Source organism: Mesoplodon bidens (assembly GCF_964165515.1).
Source record: "Mesoplodon bidens genome assembly, chromosome: X".
Taxonomy (NCBI): domain Eukaryota; kingdom Metazoa; phylum Chordata; class Mammalia; order Artiodactyla; family Ziphiidae; genus Mesoplodon; species Mesoplodon bidens.
The window spans coordinates 141,017,781-141,028,844 of NC_138163.1; the positions used below are offsets into that span (position 1 = coordinate 141,017,781).

General features: G+C 51.2%; 1 protein-coding gene across 2 annotated transcripts in view; it reads left to right on the top strand.

Annotated features, from left to right (window-relative positions):
* LOC308608564 (matrix-remodeling-associated protein 5-like) overlaps positions 1–10,151 on the top strand; it is a 29,228-nt gene extending 19,077 nt beyond the window's left edge. For both annotated transcript variants that reach the window (XM_081221794.1, XM_081221793.1), the window contains exons 6-7: positions 2,026–2,926; positions 7,111–10,151. In XM_081221794.1, coding sequence (XP_081077920.1) covers positions 2,026–2,926; positions 7,111–9,019 — 2,810 coding nt within the window. In that variant the 3' untranslated portion in view covers positions 9,020–10,151. The remainder of the gene's footprint in view (positions 1–2,025; positions 2,927–7,110) is intronic.
* The last annotated feature ends 913 nt before the right edge of the window (positions 10,152–11,064 follow it).

The window sequence follows — 11,064 nt, forward strand, 5'->3', positions numbered from 1 at the left end:
TGACGGAAGGCACATTCCTCCCCTGGGAGATCCCATTTGCATTCATCCTTAGGGTCTTCTATACCTTGTGCCATTTTAGAGCATCCCTGGACCACGCCCCCTCCCTGGACATTCAGGCACCTTCCTCTACCTGACCAGGAATCTGCTTCTACCGCTGGCTTCTCCTTTGTTAGCTAGCTCCAGTTTTTAGAAAGTTCTTCCTCATGTCATGCCCAAACCAGACAGTCTCCCATCCAGCCAGCGTTGTTTTCTGTGGTCCTGGAGCTGCACGACGGCTCTTATTTTATTGAACCTTTTCTACCCAGTAAACGAAATCATCTCATTGAGTGCTAATAGGAGGCCACCTTGTACCTGCCCATCGTGGTCTGCAGGAGGTTTTCATGGGCCTTCCCTCCCACCTGAAACCCAGTGAAATAGACAAGCACTTTGGGATCTCTGCATCATAAAATCCCTCAATGGGGAAGTGGTTAAGGGCCAGCAGGAGGCTTTCCACGCCCACCGTCACCTGTCATTCAGGAGGGCTTGGACCCGCAGCAGGAGGAACTGCATCACCTCGAAGGCAGGGTGGTTATACTGTCATCAACCAACACCTGTTTCCCTATGACCAGGTGGGCTGGGAAGACTCACCTGCAATACCCCATGCATGGCGGAAAGCCTTGTCGTGGCAAGTTTCAGGTCACTTAAGAGGTCAAGGACATGAATCCTCAGCACTGAGGCTGGGGACAGCGTCCAGGGTTCCAAGGTTCCATGCAAAGGCGGGACTCCCAGCTTAGAGACAATTATTAGGAAAAGAAGCGGAGGAGTTTGTCAAGACTAGAATGAATAGCCCGTTCACGGGCGCATGGACCCAGGAACCAAGCAGCATGGGATAGGGTGGGAGGACTGAAAGTCAGGGTTTTCTGGGGCTTTGCAGTTTTTCAATATAGGATTTGTTATTATTCAGGTATGGCAAGGCTAACGGGTCAGGAGATGACTGCCATCGAAAAGACACTTGGTCACTCACGGTTGCCAAGAGGAGGGGGCACAGCACACCATGCAGGGTTACACGGGGAAGCACCAGGGTCGGTCAGGAGGCAGAGGGAGGGGGGAAAACCAGACAGGAGCCTTTGTTGTGATTTTCGCAGGAAGGAAGAGGTGAGCCAGGGTGAGCGGGGTTAGGACGGCCTGGTGTGAATAATTCCAGCAGGTCCTGGGTGCAGGGACCGTCCTAGTTGTCTGATACCTGTCCTGGGGGGATAAGGGCAGGTGGATGGTGGCCCAGAGTATGGGAGCCTCTCAGAGCAGGGAGTGGGGGGTAGGCTCTGGATGGGTCAGTTGCCATTTGGAAGGTGGGTCCTTTGCTATCTCTAGGAATTGGCCATCTCTGGAAGGTCAGCAAGACCCCAACATGTCAAAGCATCAGAAACACTTGATTATTACAGACCCTGACTGTGGCAGCGTCCTGAGAGATGGGCTATAAAATACAGGGAGTATAGACAGTGGGGAGAAGGACGGGTGTGTGTCCCCTGACTGTAGAGGTGGGGCTCTCAGGCACCGTCACGAAGCCTGAGTCAGAGCGCAACTCAACCAGACGGGGCACAGAATCACCAGCCCCATGTCGCTCTCAGGAGCCTGGCCAGACAGAGGCGGACAGTGACTCCGAACCTGGGGCATCCCTGCAGCCGACCTGGGGACCTCAGGAGGACAGCCTCCACGCAACTAGGCAGAGGCTGAGCAAAGTGGGGCTGCCTCTCCAGTACCTAAAGTAAATGAAGAGGCCACCCTGGGAGACCCTGGGGTTCATGACGGCTTCCAGAACCCTCTCTGAAACCCATACCTGCTGTCTTGGCCTGAAGGTGGCATATGCCCTGATTTGGGGATTAGTGTAAGAGTCAAGCAGAATATCAGAGGACCTGGGTGGTGGGTCTTTTGCTTTCACTGTCTGGACATAAAGAGGAGAATCAGATGAACTCATAATCCTTGTTTCGTCCCTTTGGAAAGACCGTGTTTACACTGAACCTGATGGTGCTTGTTTTTGGTTTCCAGGGGCTCTCATGACCCCCAACACCAGAGTACAGCGGTTTGAAGTCCTGAAGAACGGCACCTTCATCATCCGAAACGTGCAGGTGCAGGACCGCGGCCAGTACCTGTGCACGGCCAAAAACCTGCACGGGGCAGACAGGATGGTGGTCCTGCTCTCAGTCACGGTGCAGCAGCCTCAGATCCTAGCCGCCCACTACAAGGACGTCACCGTCTACCTGGGCGACACCATCGCCATGGAGTGTCTGGCTAAGGGGACCCCAGCTCCCCAGATCTCCTGGATCTTCCCCGACAGGAGGGTGTGGCAGACCGTCTCCCCCGTCGAGGGCAGGATCACCCTGCACGAAAACCGGACCCTGTCCATCAAGGAGGCGTCCTTCTCAGACAGAGGCGTGTACAAGTGCGTGGCCAGCAACGCAGCTGGCGCCGACAGCCTGGCCATCCGCCTGCACGTGGCGGCCCTCCCACCGGTCATCCACCAGGAGAAGCTGGAGAACATCTCGCTGCCCCCCGGCCTCAGCATCCACATCCACTGCACCGCCAAGGCCGCGCCCCTGCCCAGCGTGCGCTGGGCGCTCTGGGACGGCACGCAGATCCGCCCGTCGCAGTTCATCCACGACAACCTCTTCGTCTTCCCCAACGGGACCCTCTACATCCGCAACCTGGCGCCCAAGGACAGCGGACGCTACGAGTGCGTAGCCGCCAACCTGGTGGGCTCGGCGCGCAGGACCGTGCAGCTCACCGTGCAGCGCGCCACCGCCAACGCGCGCATCACCGGCACCTCCCCGCACAGGACCGACGTCCGCTACGGGGGGACCCTCCAGCTGGACTGCAGCGCCTCCGGAGACCCCTGGCCGCGTATCCTTTGGAGACTGCCGTCCAAGAGGATGATAGACACGCTCTTCAGGTACGTGGCGCTCCCGCCTCGCCAGCGGTCCCGGGGCTCCTGAGCCTGTCTCCACTCTGGGTGCTGGGGAAACCTCCTCATGGGGTCGAGCAGAAAAAGGAATGACTCCTTGTTGGCAGTGCTGACGCACAGACGTTGCTTCCTGTGTGGGCCGGGTGGGGGGCATTTCTTTGTCACTCGATGAAATCTTGTCTTTTTTCTTTGTTTCCCGCCCCGCCCGGGCGGCATGTGGGATCTTCGTTCCCCGCCCAGGGATCGAACCCTTGCCCCTGGCACTGGGGGCGCAGAGTGTTGACCACTGGACCACCAGGGCAGTCCCAGTCTTGTCTTTATCAATTGAGATGCAGAGCAAACACCTCGCCCCTTGGCCCTGCTGCTCTTCTCCCCGCCTCCAAAGAAAGATAAAGCAATAGCTTTTGTGTTCATGCTCGTAGTTTTTAACTGTATTTAAATAATTAGATAAAACAATTTCTTATCTTCTCATTCTAATCTCAAGAAAACACATAGGAGCTGCAGATCGTATCTTAAAACGTGTTAGCAATAGAAGGAAAGGAGGTAAAACAAAAAAATTAAAGGCATGTGGCAACACAAAAGTAGCACATCTGCAATTCTAAAAGTTCATCTAGGCTAGGAAAAAAAGCAGCTTGCCTTGCCCCGTCTTCAATTCGCAGATGTATGAATCTAGAACAGTGGGTCTCAGCCAAACGGTATTTTGTCCCCAGGGGACATTGAGCAGATTTTGGAGACATTTTTGGTTGATGAGACTTGGGGAATGAGGAGGGGACGCTCCTGGCATGTGGTGTGTACAGACCAGAGACGCTGCTCAACACCCCACGGTGCACAGCACAGCCCCCCATCAGTGAGTCGTCTAGCCCCACATATCAGTAGTGCTGAGGCTGCAAGATACTGTCTTAGCAAGGAAAACTATCTATCTATCTATTTATCTATCTATCATTTATTTTTATCTATCTATCATCACCTATCTGATATCACTCATCTATCTAGTATCTTTCCATCTGCCTATCTATCCTCTATTCTGTGTATCTATCTGTCATCCCTCACCTTTCTATATCTAGCTGAAACTCTTTACCTATTTACCAATCATCTGTTTTTCTATATCTAACATCACCTATCTGATATCTATCGTTTATCTAGTATCTTTCCATCTGCCTGTCATCTATTCTATGTATCTATATATATCATGTGTCATTTATCTATCTTATCATCTATCTTCATCTATCTCTAGCTCTATCTACCTACCTATCCATCCACCTTACCTCTCTCTGTCATCTGTGTCTATCTATCATTTATTTTTATCTATCTGTCATCACCTATCTGATATGTATTATTTATCTATATAGTATCTTTCCATTTGTCTCTATCATGTATTCTCTGTATCTGTATATCATCGGTCATTTATCTATTCTATGATCTATCTTTATCTATCTCTAACCCTCTGTCTATCACCTGTCTACCTATGGAAGTGGTTCTCAACTAGACAGTCCTGTCTACCAGGGGGCACTCATCAATGTCTGGACATATTTTTAGTTGTCACAACTCGTGGGGAACGGTTGCTACTCTTTAATTAGTGGAGACCCGGGATGCTGCTCAAAACCCCACCACAGAGAGTCAAAACCCCACAGAGAGTCATCCAGCCCCTGAGATCAGAAGTGCCGAGGCTGAGAAACCCTGAGGTAGATTCCCAAAAAGCCATTGTCTCTTTAATAAGTGTTTCAAGATGCAGAGGAAAGAGACAATGATTGGCAACATGGAAGCAAAGACACATCAGTGGCGCCATGTTGGAAACCCCCTGGCTGATGGTGTGTCTTCAGCCCACACAGCCTGGCAGCTCAGACAGGAACCCACCTCCGCACGGGTTCCTCCCCGGGCTGTGATCAAAAGCAGCATCCAAGGCTCTGCGCAGCTATGTCTGGTCTGCCCAGTCTCCTTCCAATGCAGGAAAAGGGCCAAGTCGCCTTCTCACAGCCCGTATTTTAACTTCAGATGGCTGGGTGATGCCAAGTGAACCCTGCACAATCGATCCAGAATACCACATACCCAATTTTCCCCACAGTATCTTCCAGCCGAGCCAGTGTCCTGCCATGCAGAGGATTGTTTTCCATTGACATTGGCGAGGCTGACGCAGTGCTGACTGAACACTGAAGTGAAAGAATGTAGTTCCAGTGTGAATTGGGGCGGCCATTCTACTAGTATCTTGCTATAAATCATAAGCCACAGTCTCTATAGCTTCATTATTCCTAGATTCTGGCTAATTACATTCTTAGAAAAGTGTAGGGCTTCCCTGGTGGTGCAGTGGTTGAGAGTCCGCCTGCCGATGCAGGGGACATGGGTTCGTGCCCCGGTCCGGGAAGATCCCACATGCCGTGGAGCGGCTGGGCCCGTGAGCCATGGCCGCTGAGCCTGTGCGTCCAGAGCCTGTGCTCCACAACTGGAGAGGCCACGACAATGAGAAGCCCTTGTACCGCAAAAAAAAAAAAAAAAAAAAAAAAAAAAAGAAAAGTGTAATTAAACAGCCCATGTGAGTTTTTTAAAAGAACAGGCTGTTTGCCCTGCCTACACACTGGGACTGTTTTAAAACAGACAGACTGGACTTTCATGTCTCGAAGTTAAGTCTCCTGTAATGTGTAGCCATGCATCTTTTTCAGAGTTGCTCTGTTGATTCAGGTAATGATCAAGGTTAGGATTTGCTGCTATAGAAGTTTCTAAATGTTTACAGACGTGCTACTATATACATTTTTGGATTCTAACTCCAAGACTCATTAAAATACCTTGGTCTGCTCCACGCCTATCGAATGACCTACTAATTCAGGTTGACTTGATGCTCACTCATGGCCAACAAAACACGTTACGTGGTCCTTGTTAGTAGGTGCTTTGATGAACAATAATCAGGTTGAATTCCATCAGAGGCAGACACTTCTTTTTTTTAAATCAGTGGCACAGTTCCAGACGTGCTATTAGAATGACACAGTGTGCAGGAAATATTTAAGGATAATAGTCAAGCTCTCCCTGCAGATGCCAGAATTATAATTTATAAGTAATTGAGATTTTCAATCTGGACACGCTTAAAGTAGGAACCTCCCAAATCTCTTTGCCCTGTTGTTCAAAACATTAGTTCTGCGTTGCTGGAGGCCATACTGATATATATTGATAAAAATGTCACACGCCTAGTGAACATATTTCTGTCTCTCTTTCCATGTTGCCTTTTTAAACTGAAAAATCTTTCTCAAATATTAACTCAGCAGTGTGTGAGTTTAGGTCTACCACGTGGAGAAATGGAATGTCAGCAGGAGGGTACGAGCTGGTGAGGGTCATGAAGCTTTCGTTACAGGTTCTAGGGAAGAAGCGTTTACACCAATAGCACCAAGTTCTGAAGAACCCAATTGTAGCATCAAAACTCTGGGTATAACCACAGCTATGTGATCCATACTGTAGCTACTTTGCTGCCTGTTTGCCTCATAATGGGACCAACATCATAAAAATTGTCAAGTGTAAAAACCGTGTATAAAACTTTTAGGAAAGGGCTTCCCTGGTGGCGCAGTGATTGGAAGTCCGCCTGCCGATGCAGGGGACACGGGTTCGTGCCCCGGTCCGGGAGGATCCCACATGCCGCGGAGCGGCTGGGCCCGTGAGCCATGGCTGCTTAGCCTGTGCGTCCGGAGCCTGTGCTCTGCAATGGGAGAGGCCACAACAGTGAGAGGCCCACATATCGCCAAAAACAAAAACAAAAACAAAACTTTTAGGAAAAACTTCACCTCTTCCTAAGGTTAATGCATATTCATTCTGTCCAGGCCTCTAGAATTTTATCTGATTTTATCATTACAACAAGCTCCACACTGACAACCAGGCAAATATTTGATCCACGCACACCCACACAAACTGGGCTGACGTCTTAGACTGCATTTCACATCTTCGAATCAGTGGCCAGGCCAGCCAGAGGTCAGGCTCCCCTGGGGAGTTCTTAATTGTGGTAAATAAATCACTTCTGCATTTGGATGGCCATCCCCTCCGGGCTGCAGAATCCCTCTAACATTTTTGAGCAGCAGCCCTGTGCGCCGATAGTTCTGAGACCCACACATTTGTGCTTCGTTCTGGTGAGACCTCAAGCCGGGAGAGAGAACGTTTGGGAGACTGACATCTTATTCTGTTGTCTTTCTCTCGGTCAGCTTTGACACCAGGATCAAGGCATTTGCCAATGGGACCCTGGTGGTGAAATCTGTCACGGACAGAGATGCAGGCGATTACCTGTGCGTCGCCCGGAATAAGGTTGGCGATGACTTCGTCATGCTCAAGGTAAATGTGGTCATGAAACCAGCCAAGATCGAGCGCAAGGAGGAGAATGACCACAGGGTCTTTTACGGGGGCGACCTCAAAGTGGACTGCATGGCCACCGGGCTCCCCAACCCCGAGATCTCCTGGGGCCTCCCGGACGGCAGCCTGGTCAACTCTTTCATGCAGTCCGACGACAGCGGTGGACGGACCAAGCGCTACGTCGTTTTCAACAACGGAACCCTCTACTTCAACGAGGTCGGGTTGCGAGAGGAAGGTGACTACACCTGCTTTGCCGAAAATCAGGTCGGCAAGGACGAGATGAGGGTGCGTGTCAAGGTAGTGACCGAGCCTGCTGTCATCCGGAATAAGACGTACTCCATGGTCCAGGTCCCCTACGGGGATGTGGTCACCGTGGCTTGTGAGGCCAAAGGGGAACCCACACCCAGGGTGACCTGGCTTTCTCCAGCCAACAGGCTGATCCCCACCTCCTCTGACAAGTACCAGATATATCAGGACGGCACTCTCCTTATCCAGAAAGCCCAGCGCTCAGACAGCGGCAACTACACTTGCGTGGTCAGGAACAGTGCCGGGGAGGACAGGAAGATGGTCTGGATTCACGTCAACGTCCAGTCGCCCAAGATCAACGGGCACCCCAATGCCATCACCACGGTGCGGGAGATTGCCCCAGGAGGGAGTCGCAAACTCATCGACTGCAAGGCGGAAGGCGTCCCCACGCCAAGAGTGCTGTGGGCCTTCCCCGAGGGCGTGGTCCTGCCGGCCCCTTACTATGGCAACCGCATCACCATCCATCGCAATGGTACCCTGGACATCAAGAGTCTGAGGAAGAGCGACTCTGTCCATCTGGCATGCATTGGACGTAACGAAGGTGGGGAAGCCAGACTCATTGTCCAACTTACGGTCTTGGAGCCCACGGAGAAGCCTGTCTTCCACGACCCGGTCAACGAGAAGATCACTGCCATGGCCGGCCACACCATCAGTCTCAATTGCTCGGCAGCCGGGACCCCGACGCCCACGCTGCTGTGGGTCCTTCCCAACGGGACGGAGCTGCAGAGTGGCCACCAGCTGCAGAGGTTCTACCACAAGGGCGACGGGATGCTACACATCAGCGGCCTTTCCTCCATGGACGCCGGGGCATACCGCTGCGTGGCCAGGAACTCGGCGGGCTACACGGAGAGGCTGGTGTCTCTGAAGGTGGGGCTGAAACCCGAGACGAGCAACCAGTACCACAACCTGGTCAGCATCATCAACGGGGAGACCCTGCAGCTGTACTGCATCCTTCCGGGGGCCCGGCAGACCCGCCTCTCCTGGACGCTGCCCAACGGCATGGTGTTGGAGGGTCCCCAGGTCCGGGGACGCTTCACCCTTCAGGAAAACGGTACCCTCACCGTGCAAGACGCATCCGTCTTCGACAGGGGCACCTACGTGTGCAAGGCGGACACGGAGTACGGACCTTCCGTCATGAATGTCCCAGTGATCGTCATTGCCTACCCTCCCCGGATCACCAGTGAACCCACGCCTGTCATCTACACCCGGCCCGGGAGCACCGTGAAGATGAACTGCATGGCCATGGGCATTCCCAAAGCCGAGGTCAGCTGGGAGCTGCCGGACAAATCGCATCTGACTGCGGGGACGCAGCCCCGTCTCTACGGGAACAGGTTTCTTCACCCACAGGGGTCGTTAATCATCCAGCAGGCCACCCAGAGGGACGCGGGCTTTTACAAGTGCACCGCCAAAAACCTCCTGGGCCGTGACTCAAAAACAACCTACGTCCACATCTACTGAAACCCTGGGAGGACACCGTGGACTCCACAGCCGCTGCTTCGGAAGTTAGAACCAAGCCTCCTTTGGGTTCACAGCTGGGGCCGGAGAGTTAGGGCTCTAAAAGGATTTGTCCCGGGGCACGGTGACCCCCTCCGGCTTTGGGTTTGAGGCTCACGTCGACCTTGACCTGTGCTTGTTGACGAAAGGAAGCAACGCAGACACGGGAAGCCGGTGTCCGCCTCTCTGGGGGACTTTCTTTCATGTTTACAGGATGCCATATGTGCTTGCCTTGCATTTCACAGGACTTGGGCGCAAATTACAAATTCTGTGTTGCTGGCACCATCCTGACGCTTGAACGGGCGTCTGTAGGATATCTAAGGAGCATTCACTGCAGAGAAGCTGTAGAGATTCACAGTGCCTTGCTACCCCCGCGGAAGATGCATTACCTAGTTAACCCGCTGCCGTTTTAACATGATAGAACGTTCTAGAATGAGTATCCGTCTTTCCATTGTCTTCTGTCACTTGAGGACTCCAGTTTGCCCGACAGTGGCTGAGACCCAGAGGGGTTGTTTGTTTTTGTTTCGTGTACAAGTGTCCTACAGTACAGCTCCCATTTTATAGGAGAGAATGCTTTCTCCCTGGAACTCACGTTTTATATAGTGTTTTATATATATATATATATTTTTTCTTTCTAATCAGACGATGAGAGTAGAAAGAGAAAGACGTGCTTTCTGTCTCATTAAAAATAATAAATTATTGGTCTTTACAAGGCTTGTATACATTAGAGCAGGCACGGAAATGCAATTAAAACCAGTTTCCTTCCCGACGTCCTTCAAATTCATAGACCACTGTTATAGTACCTTTCCCAGCGACCCTCCAGTAGGGGATGCTGAGATATTGGATTTCCTTGTTGATGATAAAATTTATCCGGAGAGAGTGGTGCGGGACCGGGGAGACGACAGGAGAGGGAGGAAAAAGCTAAGTTGTGACCGCACAGAATAAACCCAGAGCCTTCCAGAGAAGCCCAGAAATATCTTTCCTCCTGTCAGTTTGTGTCCACGAAAAATAGATCTGTTATTTCCATGACTGCTTTACTGTATTTTTAAGGTCAAAATAATGTGCATTGGCTAATAAAATAATATTTTCCAAAGAACCAGGCGATCATGACAGTGATATTTTCAAGGGCAAAGGCACTTCAAGTGAGTTTGCGCTTAGATCAGATTGGTTGAAAAACTGCTTTGATCCACCACATTGGAATTATGCTATTCTCTGTGAGTATTTCACCAGCAAGGAAACTTAAGTCCAAGGTGGCCACTCCAGCAGAGCCTTTGACAGGAAGGTAAGGTGGGACCAGCTCCAGTATGAAGCAGGATAATTTGAGGCTGAAGAAAGGGTGCCACAGCAATCCTGCAGCCAGTTTTCTCTAGGGAAGAAACCTCTTGGGTCCCTGTAGCAGTATTCCTCAAATATGCATTCTTTGGCATCCCCCGAGAGGAAGGAAAAGAGAAAACTCAAGATAAATATTTGGGAAGAATGTGACTTTTGACCGTGCTGCCAATCTGGAAAGGATGGCAGTCATTGAAATGAAAGAGAGCTTTTGGCTTTTCAGGACTGTGGGAAGCACGGACACTGTCTCTCTCATGAATCCATTTCTTTGCTTAAGGATAACTACAGAGCCCCTTGGGGTGTGCCAGGTACCAGGACGGGCACCAGGGTACCCTGATGTATAGGAAACACATCCTGCTTGAAGAGTTCATCCTCTGTAGACAAACCCTTCATCCAGGACAGGGTTTCTCAACACTAGCGCTACAGACATTTGGGGCTGGATCATTTTCTGGGGTGAGGGCTGTCCTGTGCACTGTAGCGTTTTTCGTGGCATCTGTAGGCTATATCCACGAGATACCGCTAGCATCCTCCCCTCCAGGGCTGACAATCAAAGACTGGCTCAGGATATTTTCAATGTCCTCCTCATCACCCTTAGTTGAGAACCACCATCGTAGATCTAGATACAATTTGATCGATCGATCGATAGATAGATGATTGATAGGAAGAAAATAGGTAGATAA